This window comes from Melitaea cinxia, chromosome 5 (genome assembly GCF_905220565.1).
Source record: "Melitaea cinxia chromosome 5, ilMelCinx1.1, whole genome shotgun sequence".
Taxonomy (NCBI): Eukaryota; Metazoa; Arthropoda; class Insecta; order Lepidoptera; family Nymphalidae; genus Melitaea; species Melitaea cinxia.
The window spans coordinates 2,721,144-2,741,959 of NC_059398.1; the positions used below are offsets into that span (position 1 = coordinate 2,721,144).

A 20,816-nucleotide genomic window follows, 5' to 3' on the forward strand; every position below is an offset into this window, starting at 1 on the left:
ACCAATCAACGCACTAAGGAGAAAAACTATTTTAAAGTTTGTTATTATATTTTTCAGCGACCTGTGTACCGAAACCGATATCGAAGTTAGATTCCGTGGGTCTAATAAGAGTCCACATTGGTCCTCACGGGCTCTGCGTCAATAATGAACCACTCGAAGGCTTCCAAGAATGCAAGGGAACTTGCGACTCTGGCACTCTTTATAACAACCGTAAGTGATTTGGTCGCCATTAACGTTCGTTTTATTGTAACAATCTTACGTCTAAATTAATAAGGATATTATTAGTCATTAATGTTTTATTTTAGCCTTTTGAGCGGTTTCCTATATGATATTGTTTAGTGTTACTAAGTTACTCAAGTATATTAAACAGAATTCTAAGTATTTTTAATTATGACAAGAATATATATCTGAATTATAGTGTCCTGTAAAAACCGTTTATAGATATTTCAATTTTTTTGCGAGATATCCTTCTCATGATACCTGACGTAAATGTAAATAATACATATAGGTATACCCTCACACCCTCCCCACAGAGACGGGCAGCCATGACTCCTCATGCGAGTGTTGCCAGGCGACACGCTATTCGTCACTGCTGGTAACACTGACCTGCACAGACGGCAGTGTACAGCAACACCGAGTAGCTTCCACAGCGGAGTGCTCCTGTAAGCGTTGCGGGGAACTGCCCACCAATTGGTACCCGAGCAAGACCGGTGAGTAACCACATAGGCGCTAAAAATAAAAGGCAGAAAAGTATAAATATCAAAATCTAAGAAAATAGATCTAATTTTTGGATTTATTTAAACTATTATAATATTAATATAGGTATAATAAAGTAGGTGTAGGTATAAATTTTACAATTATAATCATAATAGAAATGTAACGGTGTCAAAATTATACAAAAGTAGTCGATGGTTCCTGCTTTATACTTTAAATACAGCAATATTGCTATTCATAATTACTATCAACTCTGACCTCAAACAACGGCGGCAATACGTGCTGAGGAGAAACATTAATCGTCGCTTAAAAACCGATGAGGTTACACAAAAAAAAAAAAAAAATTATCAGGTCTGCCGTGCTCGTGATTCTAGAACTCTGTTGAACTACTTCTAGAATTCTGACTGTGTTGTCATATCAAAAACTTTATTGTTACTTATCTTCTTATATTAATCTTGTTTTTTTCTTATATTAGTATATAAAGTTAAGAATTATATTATTAAGACGTCCAAACAAGTTTGCGTTCGTCGCAAAATTAATTTTATGAAAAATGATTGAACTGGCACAGCGCCTCTGTCAACTAAAAAATATACTTAGAAATAATGGCATCGGTATATAGACCGGACCTTTTACCTAACTCATCTGCTACCTGAAAGTCCGTACCTTTTACGTTACTTATCCTTACCTATTTTACCTGTAACATTGCAGGTCATTCAAATCCTTACAATCGACCGACGCCCCCCTACGGTCGCGGCGGTAGGAAGGAACCGGACGAGTACACCATCGACAGTATGTTCGTGCGCTACGGGACTCCCCCCACACCGAGACAGTACTAGAATATTCTAGTCATTTCTAAAAGCCTTCTACGGCTTGAGCGTGTAGCGAGCTGAATGTACAAATACTCATGTTATATAATTAGTTTTAAGTGTTGTAATATATTTTTGTGTCTTTAGATGTATTCCAAAACGCACTCCGTATATGGCTCAAGAACATATGGAAGCTATGAGAACTAGTGATCCTAAAATTACTTATATCGTCCTATTAAAAACGTAGGCCCACTTTAAATATTTTTTAAACCCTCTTATAAAAAAAATGTAAACATCCTTAAAAATATGTACAAAAATGACAAGTTTCCATTTTGGTATCAACATAATACGTAGATCGGCGCAGGTAATCTCCGGTTTTTATAGCTTCAAATATGTATTAAACAATATTATTTTTTTACATTATAATAATTACTATGTACATATAGAAGTGTTTTGTAATTAAAGACATGAAGTGATGATAATAATCATTTATTATAAATAACGAATATAATATTTACAATTTATCTCTTTTGTTTCATTTGTCATGATTTAAATGCCATTTATATCCAACCACGAACAATTTTGAGCTTTGACGTTTGATGACTTTAACGTTTTAAACTTGGGCGCGATTTTTTAAAAATTATCAAAATAATTGAGATAACTTTTACATAATAGTTGAAATATTTATTCTTACATTACAGCCATATTAAATAGAACTATAAATTATTGGGCCAAAAATTTTACACGGATTATGCCGATATAACAGATTATTAAAGTTTATTGGTAACTTTTAAAAAATCGTACTATTCTCATTTAATTTTATAAATATTAATTTAAAGATTCTTGTTCTGTCTCTTTGTCGTTATCTTCTGCATTTTTGTTTTGCATTTCCTCTTCTTCTTTCTGTTTCTGTTTCCTTAAAAGCTCTGACAAATATTTGCACCTTTGCATACATTCCTCCTGTAATAAAGAAAAAATGAAATTTAATAATCAAATAAAGTTTACTTAAGAAAGCTGAAGACCGTGGTTATAATACCTTGTAAGCAGTACTCAATTTGTAAAAGCTTGCTACACATATAGTTTTAAAAGCGTATCGTTTCTTGCTGGACGGTGCAAGTAAAATCCAAAGATAAAATCCAAAAGATACTTGTCAAGTAAGAGAACATTTTTACACTGTTACTAAAAGTAATCATCAAAAGAAAATAAAGAAATACAAAATGTCATATAAATGGTATAAGTATTTATAAGTGTAACATATAATACTATCAAAAAGAAAAAAAAAACTTTCGATTTCAAATATTTACAAAAGACATCCATTACAAACAAAAAAATAATTAAATTAAGTAAAATTACGTAAAATGATAAATAATGGAACTATTGTATAATACGATTACGAATGCTTTTAAGATCTATTGTACCGCTTTATCAACAGTGACTAAATGTCTAGTGAAGTGGAAAATTACATTGATTACTTTCACTGTTGACACATTTTGGTCAATTTTTTTTTAATATTTATTACTAAATTGGCTGGTAGTTATCAAACGATCGACCTCATTTAATGCAAACGTCATTACGAGAAGACATAATACACCCAGTTCTGTAGTCAAAGATGTAAAACTGATTTTAGTATACCAAGAGATAGTCTTACAAAAAAAATATTTTTAAAACAAAGACTACCATAGAAGTATCTCCAGTGTTTACGTCTTTCTAATACGATAATTGTCAGCTAAATTGTAACTGTGGAATAAAAAACTTAAACTGCATTTTTTGCAAAATTACAAACTAACTGCTAAAACTAACCTTTGTCTTCCCTGGCACAGCATTGGCAATCTTTTGCCAACGATCGCCGGAGGAACCCTTAGGACTTTTGGCTAAAGCAGCTTCAAGCGCTTTCTGCTGTGTTTGCGTCCAGTTTCCTCCACTCGTCTCTTCCGCTTTACGAGTCTTCACCTGAAAATGAGAACAGTTCAATCAATAAACGATATTATTATACTTTATAATAGTACCTTTTTTTACCCAGTGGAAATCCGTTACATCGATTATATAAACCACGGCCCAGTGAGCCTAAGGTTATATCGGACTCGTCTCGTCTCGACTCGTGTTGGCAAACAAGCTTACGGTTAACCTGGTAAGCGGATATTATAGCCTATGGACACTTGCACCGCCAGGATGCAAGTGCAATGCAATTATATCTCTGTCCCTCTGATGAAAGATGTGAGTAATCTGTAACTTTTGAAGCTAGAGACAATTCTAGTTTTATGTAACCCTACCTTTTTAGGCGGTTCTTGAGGAGTTTCCTCAACAGTGTCTTGTCCTGGCAACTTATAGCAGTTTTCTTTCAATTTTGCGGCCATGTGCGTGACTTCAGGAACACTTCTGCACATAGCTTCAGCGATTCTTTCCCAACGTTCAGCGGCCCCTGGAGGGTACTTTTTAACCAAACGAACAAGTTCTGCTAAGTCATCGTCCGTCCACAAGCCACCTGATATCACTGGAGGGGACTGGAAATATAAGGCTCATTTTATCTATTTCAATTATTTTTTATATGTAAATAAAAAAATTGAAATATCATTTGAAAACAAAATTTTAGGAGACGCTAATAGTGATCTTAAAATTATATAAGTAAGTTGGCAACATAAATAAAAACATTTTTGAATATCATATCAAAAATTGACCGCTCCAGCGGGGTTCGAACCCGCGTCTCCGACTTGCCGTGTCGGCGCTCTAGCCAATTAAGCTATGGAACGATGCACCCGCTCGAGCGAAATTTTCGATATGATAATTTTTAATTTTCGGTTTAAGCGAACCGTGGCGATTTTTGATATGATATTCAAAAATGTTTAGAATTCCTAATGTGGGTAACACAAAAATAAAAAAATCTTAGATATTAAAAATAGCATGGTGTCGTCTCCTGTCAAAGATTTTCATTGTAATATGAAACTTTGAATAGTTACGGGTTTCTGTAAAGAGCTCACTATAGACGGCGCCACGGTTCGCTTAAACCGAAAATTAAAAATTATCATATCGAAAATTTCGCTCGAGCGGGTGCATCGTTCCATAGCTTAATTGGCTAGAGCGCCGACACGGCAAGTCGGAGACGCGGGTTCGAACCCCGCTGGAGCGGTCAATTTTTGATATGATATTCAAAAATGTTTAGAATTCCTAATGTGGGTAACACAAAAATAAAAAAAATCTTAGATAACATAAATAAAATTAATTGAATATGGTATCAACTTTTCTATAAATTAAAGATACCACTAAATAATTTGTCTTTTTAGTAGTTTTAACTACATCGGCATCTCCAACACCATATGCTCATTTTACTACAACAAAAACCTCTAAAGCTTTATTTTAAGCTGAAGTATTGGAGCAATATCTGACGCGTTAGCGCAACGATCACAGCAATGCCTTATGGCATTTCTTTTGGCCATAGCAATGGCTGCCGTGATCTGGACGTTTGTTTGTATTGTGTTTCTGGACCCTCGACACAAGAGTATATTGTAGTGGGATTGTTAAGTTTGAGGTGTTAATTTTATTTATTTATTCTATCTCGTTTCTCTAATTTAGGTGGTTTGGTGTGTTAAAAACTCACAGGTTTGACAGGCACAGGTACGGGAGCGGCTTCCTCGGGCTCCGCCCCCGGATCCAGAAGACAGTCCCTGGCAGGCGGCACGAAGGCTCTTCGCCTTCGTGCGGTGCTGACTTGTTCTACTTCACGCTCAGCTCGGAGGCGCTCTTCTTCCTCCCTATTATTATTATTATTATTATTAAACCTTTATTTTTCCTCCCTATTAACGAGAGACAAACTTCTTAGCATTCCATGGATTCAACGTGCGGGTGCCGGGTCGGTCCATCGTGTGGCAGAGGAAAAACTCAAAGCAGTTCCCAGGACTTGCGACCTAGGTGTAAGTTTAAGGAGGCCCCTTTTGAGATGCGCATCAATGCTCACCTTCACTGCTTGAGTTTCGCGCCCTGCCTAGCCAAATTTGGTAGGAACCTGTTAGTGCAACCTTAGACACTCGTTCTTAAATAGAACTTACCGCAGTTCTCGACAGGCCAAAGTCTTTCAGATGATTGTAGAGAGATTTTGCTGGTATACCTCTCGCTCCTACTTCTACCGCGTATAAATTAACCACATAACCATTTTTGTAAGTTCGTTTGTTAGGTCATAATATTTATTTAATTTTATTTTGTGGTCTTTAGGAATGTTGGTTTCCATTGGTACAGTGAGCTCTACTATTATTATAACCAACATTGTTTTAAAACTTCAGTTTGAATTCCGAAAGCAACGGTTGCATATAAATTTAGATATGACAACAATAAAATTGCATTACTTTAATCACATCAGTCTTTTGCATTTATATTAATGAAATTCATTAGGACTTACATTTTCTTTTTTCTTCTCTTTTTTTCTATTTCCTCCAACCTTCGTCGCTTCAACTCAGAGATAGCGAGAGGGATGGCTGTAATAGTCCACCATATTCCTCTCGGTATTTGAAAAGGTAATGTATCCTTTATACTGGGCTTAGGTAACATATCTAATATTTCCGCTATGCCTGTATCAAAGCCTGACTTTTTCGATTTTTTGCCTCTACTATTCAAAATTTGTTCCTGTACATTTAAAAAAAAATTTTTTAAATTGATTGTAAGTATAATTGAGAATGGAAATATAATTAAGTGACTAGTTACTCTAATTAATTTTGCAATATAAATTAAGTATATTACTTAAGTTTTCCAATCAATTATATTAATTCAAATTTAATACTTACAGCTGTAAACCTCTTTTCTAGATAGGCAGCCCAACCGACAGCATACTGGCCAAATGTTATGATTATAAAAAGTATAATCGAACCTTCGGCTAGGCCCATCTTTCTTACATGTCTATAGTAATACACGGCTGACCGCCAGTTTGGAAGACCATTCACTAAGACTTCATTATACCTGATTAAGAAAAGATATTTTATGTTTAGTTGCTCCAAAGTGGGTACAAGAATTTCCATAATATTTAAATGTTTATATTAAATTTATATAAGTAATGTATGAGTAATTTGGCTTTAGATTAAGAGCTGTTGAATTATCTAAGCTCAAAATTTGATTGTTTATCAACATCATTTTGTTGCAAAAAAAAATAATAATAATAACCCTAACCTATCTAACTTCAAAATGATGGCTCTTACTCTAGACTAGCCGAAATTTGTTATAGTTTAGACATGAACTGACATCTCAAAGTAAAATTAACTAGTTTTTCTTACAGCCAACTTTTTTAAAATTCTAATGAGTTACAAAATATAACTTATACACTAAATTAGCAAATAAGACAGGGGTTTCATTAAAAAGCTTGTGTGTGTAAAAAGTTACTTACTTTTCTCTTTTCCCAGGATCCTTAAGTATGTTATGAATAGAAACCAAATTCCTGAATTGAACGTCTGCATCAGGTGAATCGTTTTTATCTGGGTGCAACTTTAACGTCAACCTTTTGAAGGCTGATTTAATGTCCGATTGGGAAGCATCCTTTAACAGAAACGATAAAAACTTTCTATATTAAGTTTCAGGTGATTACGAGATTCAAAATATAAATTCAATATTATTTATAATTTCATTATTCAAACTAAGATATGAGACGTTAGTCACTTACTTGTGAAATCCCGAGAAATTCATAAAAATTTTGATTTACTTCTTCAACCACGTCAAATACTTCCAAATCGTCGTCATCCCACGCACGAACGCTTAATATTAAACTTAACAATAAGAAAAGACAACAACGCATTTTTTCTTTCATTTTAGTAAACAATTGTAACCTATAATATAATTAAATTAATTTAATTTGGTCATTTTCCTTGAAAATGTGTACGGTACCAACTGATTTTGACGTCTTGTAAATTACAATGATAAGAATGTCAGTGAACGTAGAATGTCAAAACGTCGCTTATAATCTGACAAAGTTTGACGTCAAATTAGAGATGTGCTTCCCGGTCTTTGGTCACATACAGGTCTTGCAACGGAGCCCAATTTCAATTTCAGTTTTCACCATTATCAAAAAAAAATTATCTAAAATTGACTAGCATAATTAAGTTTGAGACTTACAATGGCACTTATAGTTACCTGAATTCTTAGCTTAGTATTTTTAAAACGTAAATATAATTTACATTTATAATTATACTTTACTTCAATGAATAAACCATGGCTTATAATATAATAATAATAATTAGATAAATAACATTAAACTAAAAAACCTTAAGTGTATATATATACATAATATAATAATTAAAAAATATTTCATATATAATAAGTTTTGAATTGATCATATATCATATTTCAATGCATAACTACATGCTATTTAAAAGTTTAAGATGCTTATACACCTTTAAAATATTACCCATCTCGTTCGATCGTACATACATGTTTTCTCTAATAGCAATATAATTATATTTTAACTTTTTATGATGAAAATAAAAAAAAATCTTATATTTTGCCGAGATGGCCCAATTATGTTCATGTGAATACCTGTAAACTTAAATGCGGATACATGACACATCACTACATAGTATAAAACAAAGTCGCTTTCTCTGTCCCTATGTCCCTATGTATGCTTAAATCTTTTAAACTACCCCATGGATTTTGATGCGGTATTTTTTAATAGATAGAGTGATTAAAGAGAAAGGTTTATATGTATAATAACAACCATTAAATAGTGGAGAAATGCTGTTATTTTTGAGGTTTCTATTTGGATGTCGTAAATAATTACAGTTTTTCCGCTTACATTTTAACCAATACAGCATTAATCCTTATCTAATTAAATATCTTAAATACATTGTTGATTTAATATAGATCTATATGGCTCTTTGCAGCATATGATTTAAATGTATATTTTCGAAGATATTACAGATTTAAAAACTGCGGTACGTAGCGTTTGCAGCGGTTCCGGCCGGCTTTTACTCTAAAGTTAACGCCTGCGGGCCACGGGCAGTAATGAATTAATCAAAACTACTGGATCGATTTTAATCATTTTTTTCAGTGAATGACATAGGCTATAATTATATTTTATACCCGTGCGAAGCCGGAGCGGGTCGCTAGTATACATATAAAATAAGCTGTGAGGCTACGGCGATAAAGAATAAAGCCACCCCCTCACTTTCTGTAAGTGTTGTCAGAGGCGACTAAGGGGCAACACAGTTCCACTAACACTTTGGAACTTAAAAAGCCGACCGATGGTGGGATAACCATCCAACTGCTGGCTTTGAAATACACAGGCCGAAGACGAGCAGCAGCGTCTTTGGTGCGACAAAGCCAGCCCTGCGGTCACCAACCTGCCTGCCTAGCGTAGTGATTATGGGTAACACACATAAGTTCACCCCATTTTGGGCGCGAACTTATTGAGGCCTATGTCCAGCAATTGACTGCAATAGGCTGAAGTGATGATGATACATATAAAGTAATCAAAAACAAAAGATATATTATTCCTAAATTATTTTTTTTTTTGTAAGAAAACAAACAAATAGAATTAAAAATTGTTTTATGCTATATATAAAATATATGTATATATATAAATATATATATATATATATATATATATATATATATATATATATATATATATATGTAGGGTCAGGAGCCGACATTATATAAAAAAACTCAGATTAGTTTGCACTAATTTATTAATAAATCAATTGTAAGTATAATCAACTTTTCCAATACTTAATTTATAATAAATACGGCCGTTGGTACAACATGTGCACCGGGCGACGGTCGACAGGCGAACGCCCCCTCGACTGGCAAACAGCCTTTTATACTATTTCCTAGTTGGCGTGAGCGTTGACTCATGCCCGATCACACATTGTTTACAAAATATGACGGTGGCGCCGTCATATATATATATATATATATATATATATATATATATATATATATATATGATGATGTCACGATGTAGGTTAGCGATAAACTCTGAAACTATTGAACCAATTGTATCAAATTTTGTAAGCATCTGTAATTTGGTCCAACTTGGGAGGAGTTTTTATCTCAATTATTGATCTCAATATTTGTTATTGATAATTAAATGTTTATTATAAGACTTTAGTGCGTATTTATCAATTAGTTCTCTGAAATCCTAACAGATGGCAATTTGGCATCTGAGTTGCACAGATATTCAGTAGATGGCGCCGTATTTCTATTTCTGGATTATCGATGGCGCGTTTGATTATAGAATTTACATATATTTTAATAAATTATAATTACTGACCAAAAGCAACTCGTGGCTGGGTCAGCTAGTAGTAGTATATTTATAGAGAAGAGCTACAATAGCAAAAATACAAATGCAGGGTCTGGTGAGTCTGGTCGTAAATACTGTTCCAATTAAAAATAAATAAAATATTATTATTATTGAAGTAAAAAACATGACAAATTAAATTAAAAAAAAAATGAAACAACCATCTAACTAGACCATTTCTCGGCAAAATTTCGTTACAAAAAAAAATAACCTTAACCTATCTCACTTCAAAATTAGACCGATTATAGGCATAATTTCGGTACAAAAAAAATTAACCTACCACCTTTGAGGTTAGAATAATGCTTGGCTCCGGCGCTGCGGGCAGTGCAGCCCTTCTGCCCTTGCGTGCTTTTAGGAGCCTCAAGGCGAGAGTCTTTTTAAAAAAAGGAAAAAAATATATTTTAAAGCACACGTCTAGCGCGGATGGAAGATGGTAATGAGACTGACTATGTCGGATAAGTAACAACACCTGCTAAAGGATAGAAGTTCTGAATAGGTAGAATAGGAGTGCTGAATTGGGAATAAGGTTAACTGGTCAGGGTTATAACAGTGCGAAAGTGCGTGAATGAATACGTTGAGGAGCGACTGAGGCTGGTCAGCCTCCACTGCGGAACGGAGCGGGCAATGGCTGCCCTCCCTCCGCACCTTCGGCTTCTAAAGAACACTCTAGGGGTAGGACAGACCAAGACCACGTGGATAGTGGGATGCTCCGATTCGGTTTTGGATATCTCCATAGCCATTGGTTTCCCAATGATGGCGGTGTAACATAGTGTAGCTCCCGCTCCACTCTCCGCCCTCCACCCCCCAAAACCCTATAATTCGATGGTTCTTAATCTAAAGCATAGCCGAAGGTAGCTAAACCCCTTAACAACACCATGCTCAAAAACCAAAAATGGTCCTTTCAGCAAGACTTAGCGCCAGGTGATAAAGTTCGATCCATTCAATCTTGATTAGAAATCAACCTTCCGGACTTCATCAGAGCTGAAGACTGGCCGTCATCTAATCCCGATCTTATTCCGCTGGATTATGATTTATGGTGACTTTTAGATAGTATAGCTTGCTCTAAATGCCATGATAATTTGGAGTCCCTAAAATAATCCATACGATTGGCAGTGAAGAATTTTCCCATGGAAAGAGTGCGTGCTTCTATTGATAACTGACCTCAAGGTTTAGAGGACTATATTGCAGCCAATGGAGACCATTTCGAATAAATACTATATATTTTTAATGGTTATATAACTATTAATGTATTAACACACTGTAATAGTAACTACCAAACAAATGTGACGTGCAATAGACTATGTATAGTTATGTATTAATAGATAAAAAGATAAATATATAATTTGTAAGCACGCTTATCGGTGTAGATAGATTTTCAGATATAGATTTTCAGAGCAGAATTGTAAACAGATCCTAGTAAACAGAAAAAAGAACCGGGGAAATTCATGATTCAAAATGTTTTTTTATTTTTAGCATCTAGCTAGAATAGGTATTTGTATATACATATATGTATGTATTACGCCGTATCATTGATTTTCATCGAATCCCGGGCCATCGATGTTGTAGGAAATAAATGCATTTGAGTTTTTCTACTTTTTCTCTCTTGATAACAAAATAATGGACAAGAAAGAGATAGTAAATCTTTCATATATGATATATAATATCCTGTTGCGAAGCAAAATCTGAACCTAGATACAATTATGGTCCAAAATTCAATATGAGAAACGGATATTTTCTTTAACTGGTTATTTCTCAAGTTCATTATTGGTATCAACAATATGTTATACGACTATGTACCTTATTTGCTTAAATTAAAGATGTTTACGCGTAGCAAGTTCAGTCAAACCTGTAAAATTTACAAACTACTCCCTATGCCAACCAACATAACAAGAGCTCCGTCTATTTGCGAAGGCTTTCACGCCCCGTTAGGGATGTCGAGGGTGAGACGGGCGGGGTGGACCCAATAAAGTGGCCGTTTCACCTATATGTAGAAGAAAATTCAGTTTCACGCGGCCCCTCTAGGGGGCGATACGCGCGGGGATGGCATCTCTCAAATAAATTTTCATTATTCCGTACGCCGCGCAAGGTGCAGTTGCATCCGGTTTGAGTCTTGCAGATTATGTGAATAGATTATATTCTCCATGCCGTGCCCAACACCTCTCGTACTGATCACCATGATTTTCTTTTGCCTCGGTGTTTCTATGCTGGGGGTCATACTAAGCAAGCCGGCTGTGAGTTTTTGTATATCGATGTGCATGTGTTAATGAAATTAAAATTACTATTGATTGATATGTTTAGTGTGATATCATATTCGATATTCATTAAAGATTTTTTCAGTTACTACGCAATTTAATAGTATAATTTCTGTAACTTTAAGTTTAAACTTTAAGGATTCTCATGCACGTAAACTGTTAAATTTTTCTTAGTTAAAGTTAATATAATATATAGTACTAAATTGACCTTTTAAATGACTAGCTATAGTCATAATTATTTTAGAAAGAAGTTAGTGATATAATTGATCAAATGTGAAATATTATTTAAGTATAGAAGAGAGTGGGAACGCAAAATGGCTGTCTCGAAAGACAATTACTAGAATTTTGACAGCTGGATCGATCGGCGGTAAAACATGCGCCCTGCGTTCATAGGAAAATTTCGCGCGAAAGATACGATCACTGTTTTTTTCTCACATGTTTTTTACATGTCTCACATTTAGGATTACGTGTTTTCTCATTTTTTTATTGATTATCCCTTAAGCTATAACTTATAATGGCGAAAATACGATTATATCTTAATGCATTTTTTTATTATGAGAATTTTTTGAGTGATGCCAACTAAATTTTTTTATTTTACTTATAAAATGTAAAAATAAAAATCATGGTGTACCGTTTTATTTTTAATTTGAAGCTGTTCTTCTTCTGCCAGGTCTACGACTCAGTGGGATCTTTTCCTGCGTGATCAATTGGACAAGATGGTATTTTTATTTGTGCATGTCTTTAGCTAACGCCTATGATTTCTTTTGCCGCACATACGCAGTAAAGCACTTATAAAAAAAAAAGATAAATTGTCTATAAGAAAAAACAAATAAAACAGAATATGTTCTTTAATATTAAAATACCTTTATAAATTATGTCTTCAAATATAAAAATGGATTTCTGCAGTAATTTTTTATGTAAGTAATACAAATTTTTAAATTAAAGCTTCAAATACTTAGAACTTTATTTTACCTACGATAACATTAAAACAATATATTGAATTTTTTTTTTTTTTGTATATATTCCCGTGTGGACACATTTTCGAAAAAGCACAGTATTTTAATGCATGCAATTGAGAAACATTTATCACCTCTTAATAATCATAATTTTTTCATAAATTTTAAAGTTAAATTTATACTTAAACCACGAATTTTTACAACATGTCTAAAATTACAATATTATGGAATCGGTGATTTAAATCTAAAGTCTGGGTAATCATTACATAGTATAATACAAAGTCGCTTTCCACTATCTGTGTGCTTAGATCTTTAAAACTACGCAACGGATTTTGATGCAGTTTTTTTAGTAAATAGAGTAATTCTAGAGGAAGGTTTATATGTGTATAATACATGCATAATATAGTACAGGAACACTGATAGTTTATGCAACGGTTCGAAGCCGGGATAGGTAGCTAGTTTAAATATTAAATCGGCATTTTTACGTCTTTGTTAGATTTTAACGGTTATTATTATGCGTAATAAGTACTTAAAAGAAATTATAAGTTCCCATTACGTAAACAAATACAATGTGAATAAGTTATAAAAAATATGTTTTTTTTAAAGCTTAAACGTAATTCAGAAACATATTAAATTACCTATTCTTGTGATTTTGAGAAATATTCTAAGCTATAAGTCAATTAAAGAATTTTAGTTAAAGAAGGGAACCAATAACTGAAGTAAGTAGCGATAGCAGGAAATCCCCCTTTAAAAAAATAAAAAAATCATATCATATACGTATATCATAGCTAAATAATACTGTTTTCAAGCAGTGTTGTGTTCCTGTTGGTGAGTAAGGTGACCCAGAGCTTCTGGGGGGAATTGGGGATAGGGTCGGCAACGCGCCTCCGATGCTTCTGGTGTTGCAGATGTCTATAAGTTATGGTAATCGCTTACATCATCATCGTACGCTTGTTTGTTAGTTAAAAAAAAATCTTTGCTTGATTACACGAGAGATATTAATTAAGGTTTATATTTTAATAATATAGTCTTGTAGATAATATTATCAGGGTGGCTGTAAATAGTGAATAGTTTTAATTTGTAGCAAAGTATAAGGTACTGGCTAGATGGAATATTGAAAAGAAACCTTAAATAACATTATCATTAAGACGTAAAATAGGATTTTAACTATATTTCATCACAATTATATCCGTCCGTCAAGGATGCGCTCTAGAAGGTGCAATATGGTAAAAATTCCGTTTTACGTCTTAAAAAAGTTTTTAGTAAACATTGGAGATTTAAAAACTTTATTGCAGGTAATTCTTTAAAAAAATGTTCTATTTTTAATTGGTAGTGCGCGGCCGAAACTCCTTGCTCGGATGGGCAGCTGTGCCCTCCGCAGTGGGATTGCTGCGACGAAGGTTGTTGCGCGCGCGCAACGGTCACCCCTCGACACGTGCCGAGCGATCCCTTGAAAGAGGTCTTCGATAACTCCTGGTATTCACAATGGTGAGATTAGAAAGTTTATATAATAATTTTATATACGTACCGTAACGATACCGCTTATTTCAAAATATATTTTATAGGGAATGGATATAATTATGTGTTTAATAGAGACACATGAAACATGCGGTAAAAAAGATATATGGTGCTGTACCAGACTCTTATCCATAGACCCAAAAGATGGCATTTAAGACTGAATATAATATAAAAACTAAATGAAAACAATAATTGACAGCGCATATATAGAACACATATTATACTATACTGTGTCAACCCTGATTTACACAAAAACGTGAATGCGTAAAAATTGTAAATTGTATTGTCGAATCTTAAGATGGCTTAGCAAGATTTTTTTTAAATTTTATTTGTTTTATAAACAAATCTATATTTTAAAAAAGTATTACTACAAAAAAAAACTGAAAATTAACAATTACAGAAATAATAAAAATCGTAAAGTAGGAAATAACTTGCTCTCGAAGCTATTATGAACTATACATACATACATACATATAATCACGCCTCTTTCCCGTAGGGGTAGGCAGAGACCAATTCTTTCCACTTGCTATGATCCTTACAGACTTGTTTCGCTTCATACATGCTCTTCGGTTGAGGGTACTCTTGAACTGGCTTTTTTTCAAGACGTCCCTTATTTGGTCTCGAAACGTCCGTCTAGGTCTACCCCTTCCAACCCTTCCATTCACACTCGCCTTATACACATTTTTTGCCAATCGTTCTTCACCCATTCTCTCGACGTGACCAAACTATCTGAGCATACCTTTCTCAATTTTTGTCACGACATCATTTTTCAGACCACAACGTTTCCTTATCTTACTATTTCTTATCCTGTCACTCAGTTTAACTCCTATCACACTTCATAACGCTCTCATCTCAACTGCATTTATTTTGCTTTCATGTTTTTTCCTGCCGTACCCAACTTTCACTTCCGTATATGAGTGTCGGAACCACCACCAAGACCTTCCGATTACCCATAAAGGAGTGCAAAGCTCCATTTACCCTGTTTCCTGCATTCACTCTTCTTTCAATATCACTCTCACACTTTCTATCTCTTGTAAACTATATATTAGATATAGTTGCGCACCACCAATTTTCCTTTATACCAACTTCCAGGCAGGTGCTGTTCCTCCTAGGCACATTGGCGGGGATCGTAATCTGCTGCATATGGTGCCTGCTGTACCGGCGCCCAGCTGGGATCTACATGTGCTCCTTCGCTTGCTGCATCCCTCGACACCGCTCCGACCGCGACTCCGCCGGCTCCGTGTACCCTCCCCCGCGCTACAGTCGCTGCGGATCCATACACCAGGCGCCTCCACCGTATTCTGAAGTGATATTCTTGTTGTGAACTTATTCAGTTGAGAGTTTTATTCTTTTTGCTCCTTTTTTTTCGTATCATCCCAATTTTGATTTTGTGAACATTCTTCTAAGCTATTCGTTATCGCATGTTCGGTGCATGTGTGTACGCTTCTTATTGATTGTAAGTAATAACGATAAAATTGTTTGATCGAAATGTAACACACTATTTTATGATCATTTTTGACGTAATAACGTCTTATAAATCGATGAACACCGCTTGAACTCACGAAAAAGTGTCACGTTCCGCGCGAGCCTGAGCATGCAAGCCAGAGCGCGGAACAAGCGATAGAGAGGCATGATCGGCACAAGCGTTGACTTGTGACATATGTATCTCTCTTCTTGCGTGACGTCACAGCTATATATCGAAATAATTCAGTGATAATAATTCAATTCAATTAACGAAAGTATGCAATTTTTCATCAATGTTATCACGTAAACCTATCGTCCGTAAACCGACTTTACAGATAACCAATTTTTTGAAATTCTTTGGTTATATGACATAGATTTTATTTTAATGTATATGAAATCCATTCAAGCTTAACGCCAATTAAAATAATAATCATTAGGAAAAGTAGTTTTAAAAGTAATTAGCAATCTGTCCCATTGATGAGCTAAACATTATACCGTGTATTTATCGGATCGGATTATCGAAATATTATTATTACTTACTTTAATTTTTTTTTTACAATAAAGATATAATAAGGCTTGAAAAGTCTTATAAATAACAATAACAATATAATTAAAATATAGATTGTTATTCTCTAGATACTCATATGAATATAATATTGGTATGCGTTTATCAAATTTCTTAATAACGTATTTAATTGCTCTATATTTGTATATAATCTATGATTATCTATTGATTATATTTATTGATGAGATGTCTGTACAGTAAACCATCTGTATACTTATGTATATGTATGCTGAATAATATATTAAAAAAAATTATTAACAAATAATTTGTAAAAAAATATTAGTATATCTGCCCAAACAAATTAGCTACGACTTTTTACTTTCTAGTTTAACGGTTTAGTGCACACATTATATGACTCTTACCCACTATTGCCTAAATTATAGCATATTTCTTGTAATCTTTTCGAATTCATATATAGTAAAATTAATATACAAGATTGTTGTTTCTATATTTTACGAGTTTGTTACATTAGCCACTGCCAAATGTAAAGACTATACAAATGTTAATCGTGGTCTGAATATTTATATTTGTATCGAACTCCCGACGCGGAGTTTGGTCCTACAAGAGGAGGAGAGACTAAAGATCCTTCAATAAAGTCTGTTTACAGAAAACCTATAAATTTCCAGGTTACGTCCAAACCCGACCTCTACCCGCTCGTTATTACGTGCGGCGAGGGGGACGGGAAAGCCGGAGGAAGCTATCTTATGGTTCACTACTTTAGAAACTATGTAATTCGCGCACCAGGTAAAGAATAAAATAGTTATAAATGAAATTTTCAACATTAAATCATTAAAAAATCAAAATAAACGAAACTAAAAACAGACTTTGCTATTTATAAGCATTCTTCATTGAAGATTTCGTGATTTTTTTACACCTTCACTTTTTTTATTTTAGTCGTTGAAAGAACTAATTATGTTGTCTTGCGCTTTCAGTAATTAAATAAAGTTATTTTGTTACGCAGGTTCACTATCAGCTACAAGTACTGCAGAGTCCCTTAATTCTAGTTATATATGTAACGCAGCAAACGAGGTATGTTTAATTTGTACTGTTAAATTCTAATTTTGTCAACTTAAAATTGAATCATCCGATGTATTTTATAGGAGTCTAGTCTGGTATTGCAGATTTTTTTTACTATTAAAATGTACTCTAGAAATACTTGCATATATCCATGTGTATAGTATAAAACAAAATCCACCCCTAAATATGCCTGTCTGTACGTATGTGATAAACTAAAAATATATTAAGCGGGTATTCGTGAAGTTTTCTCCAATGAACAGAGTGATTTATGAGAAATGCATAGGAGTATAATTTCTTAAGGTTTTTAAATAAATTTAAGATTATAGAGTTACATGGTTACTTCTATTACTAAGAGTATTCAAAAACGGGATATTTACCACGTTTTTTATTTTCGACTGCTGCGAATGGTCTCGTAAACAAAACATCACTTTTGATCGATACCAAAAGTACAGCAACATAGTATAAGCTCTAACCCCGCATAGAGAAAAGGGTCTACGACGAGCAGTGGGATGTTACAAGCGGAACCAATGAACACATGAACTAAGTCTTACATTCAGCCTGTTTCATCAAACTGCTGGTCATAGGCCGCTTTCTGCACGTAAAAGAGGGACTGGAGCTTAATCCACCACGCTGCTCCACTGTGGGTTGGCGGGTATGTACGAGTAACAACATAGACAGACATCCAAATAAAAATATCCATCCCGAGCGGGAATCGAACCCGAAAACGGCCGGTTTCTTAGGCGAGTACTCCCCCCACTAGACCAGAGCGCTTGTAACAGCCTAAGTCTGTCGCACCGCAGGCCAACTCCGCAGTCCCGCCGCCGTACTCGTGCGCCAGCTCGCTGGGCGGCGGCGCGCTGCGCTCGCTGTCGTCGCTGGCGGAGCCGCGCCGCGACCGCGCGCCCGCCTCGCCGGTACTGCTTGTACTACGTGGACTTGCAGGGGAGAGTCCGGAGGGATTCGGCCCGACTGGGAAAATCATCATTATCATCATCATTACAGCCTATACAGTCCACTGCTGGACATAGGCCTCCACAAGTTTACGCCAAAAATAACGTGAACTCATGTGTTTTGCCCATAGTCACCACGCTGGGCAGGCGGGTTGGTGACCGCAGTACTGGCTTTGTCGCACCGAAGACGCTGCTGCCCGTCTTCGGCCTGTGTATTTCAAAGCCAGCAGTTGGATGGTTATCCCGCCATCGGTCGGCTTCTTAAGTTCCAAGGTGGTTGTGGAACCTTGTTATCCCTTAGTCGCCTTTTACGACACCCACGGGAAGAGAGGGGGTGGCTAGATTCTAGAGGGAAGATCACAGCTAAATAATACTGCTTTCAAGCAGTGTTCCTGTGGTGAGTAAGGTGACCAGAGCCCCTGGGGGGTATTGAGCGTAGAATCGGCAACATGCGATGCTTCTGATGTTGCACTACGGTAATCTGTTGAGGTTAGCCGTACGCTTGTTTGCTAACCATGTTGCAATAAAAGAAAATTCATTTAAATTATAATCGTGGTTACGCGCTCGTAAGAAGATTTGTGCGAAACAATTATACCAGAATTCTTTCACCGGTACTTAACTCTTATTTAATAATTACTTACTGATGATTCACTTCCTACTGCTTCTGCCTATCTTTTATCGCTCGTAACCTAGATTAACGTGAAGGTTGCTTACCTGTTAAGAGTCAGACGCGCCCATGCCTTGTGTATCTGTTTTTGATAAATAATACTGCTCTTACTTAGTTTGGTGGGCCTGTGATGAATAAGATAACCAAAGTGTCTGAGATTCGCTTGCCACCCAAGTGATATAAGAAATAGTTATAATTACATCTAAATCGGATAGCATCGGTTGTGACATCATAAGTGTCTAAAAATTGTAAAATGTTTTACTGTTGTTGTCCACAGGATCAAAATTATGACCTAGAATTGGAGCTCATAGACTGTGAGCTCTACTGTGACGGAGGCTGCAAGCCGCGCCTCGGCTCCTCGCCTCCACCGCGCCACGCCTCCCCCGGCGGCGACGACCCCTACTGTGAACGTGCCGCGTATCTCAGACACCTCTTCCTAACCTCCCCCGACACCCCCGGTGGCTGCGAGTCCCCTCCACAACCCACAAGCCCGACGCAATCCAGGGAGTCGACCCTTCGCAGACAGATCGATGAAAGATGCCAAAGGAGACATGACCTCTTCAGAAAAACGACAAGAACGAGAAAATCGAGTCTGTATATACCACTATCAAAAATACCTCCTGGAACTAGGAAATTACTGACGAGGTCAGCGCCAGCTACACCAAGCGGTGCCCTAGTACCCAATATACTCAACTTCACACAAAGGGTTTCAGCGTCGAGACTCAGTTCGAGATCATCTCGGTTGGAGGAGGAAAACAACCCATTGTTGGCTGACGTGGAGTCCGCAGCCGAAGATCATAAATTCTAAACAACTTTGCTGCGTTACATACGAATAGCAAATAAATTAATGAGTGTTTCGAAATAGATGTTCGTGACTCTTCCCTTTATAACGGCCTAGTTCCGTATACCCGACCAGTCGAAGGCGTGTGATGGATCATCCAAATCTCAATGTTGTGATTGTTTATAATATGCTCTATCGCGAACATCCGCGACGTAGCTAGCTAAATGTTATTCAATTATATTACCTAGATGTAAGAAACGAGCTTGTTGGACCATTGTTCACTTGCTTTCTATAATTATATTATATGTCAAATTAGGGTGCTCTTGTTTTATTTCACCATGAAACACCCTTAATATTATTTATTCCTATAATAAGGTAATAAGTTAAACCCCGTGCCCTGGCGTCACGTGCTGTTTTGAAATATTATAAGCATGCAGTAATTTCCTGGATACATTTAAAATTGTATGAATATATATAAATATTTAATGAGTACTAAATACTATTTTTGTACTAAATCTAATTTCTGTTTATGATCTATTTTTTGCGACACCTGCACAATACACCACTTTGCTGCCGATACTTGTATCGTTATATCATTACAAACGACTGCTGGACATAGGCCTCCACAAGTTTACGCCAAAAATAACGTAAACTCGTGTGTGTTGGTGCGACAAAGCCAGTACTGCGGTCACCAACCCGCCTGCCCAGCGTGGTGACTATGGGCAAAACACATGAGTTCACGTTATTTTTATAAAACACTAACATTTGCGAAAACTATTCTAGATTATAAAGTTTTTTCATCTGTATATATATACTAGCTGACCCCACAAACGTTTCTTTGCCATATATGTTATTAACCC

General features: G+C 35.5%; 3 protein-coding genes across 3 annotated transcripts in view; 2 read left to right on the forward strand and 1 right to left on the reverse strand.

The window, feature by feature from the left end:
* The window catches only part of LOC123653664 (hemocytin-like), a 69,162-nt gene extending 67,118 nt beyond the window's left edge, over nucleotides 1-2,044 (forward strand). Inside the window, exons 77-79 of the mRNA XM_045589658.1 lie at nucleotides 58-210; nucleotides 534-710; nucleotides 1,423-2,044. Of these exons, the coding sequence (XP_045445614.1) occupies nucleotides 58-210; nucleotides 534-710; nucleotides 1,423-1,550 (458 nt within the window). The 3' untranslated portion in view covers nucleotides 1,551-2,044. The remainder of the gene's footprint in view (nucleotides 1-57; nucleotides 211-533; nucleotides 711-1,422) is intronic.
* On the reverse strand, nucleotides 1,994-7,422 carry LOC123653396 (dnaJ homolog subfamily C member 1). The gene is made up of 8 exons (XM_045589382.1): nucleotides 7,156-7,422; nucleotides 6,883-7,031; nucleotides 6,290-6,461; nucleotides 5,908-6,131; nucleotides 5,113-5,266; nucleotides 3,791-4,021; nucleotides 3,321-3,470; nucleotides 1,994-2,480 (listed from the first exon to the last, which is right to left on the reverse strand). The coding sequence occupies exons 1-8, from the start codon at nucleotides 7,297-7,299 to the stop codon at nucleotides 2,349-2,351; spliced, it is 1,356 nt and encodes a 451-aa protein (XP_045445338.1). The 5' UTR covers nucleotides 7,300-7,422; the 3' UTR covers nucleotides 1,994-2,348.
* A 4,538-nt stretch (nucleotides 7,423-11,960) lies between these two features.
* Nucleotides 11,961-20,272, forward strand: LOC123653670. Its single transcript, XM_045589665.1, has 7 exons — nucleotides 11,961-12,017; nucleotides 14,328-14,482; nucleotides 15,605-15,818; nucleotides 17,168-17,285; nucleotides 17,503-17,570; nucleotides 18,359-18,472; nucleotides 19,453-20,272. Exons 1-7 carry the CDS (start codon nucleotides 11,961-11,963, stop codon nucleotides 19,981-19,983), a joined length of 1,257 nt encoding a protein of 418 aa, XP_045445621.1. The 3' UTR covers nucleotides 19,984-20,272.
* The last annotated feature ends 544 nt before the right edge of the window (nucleotides 20,273-20,816 follow it).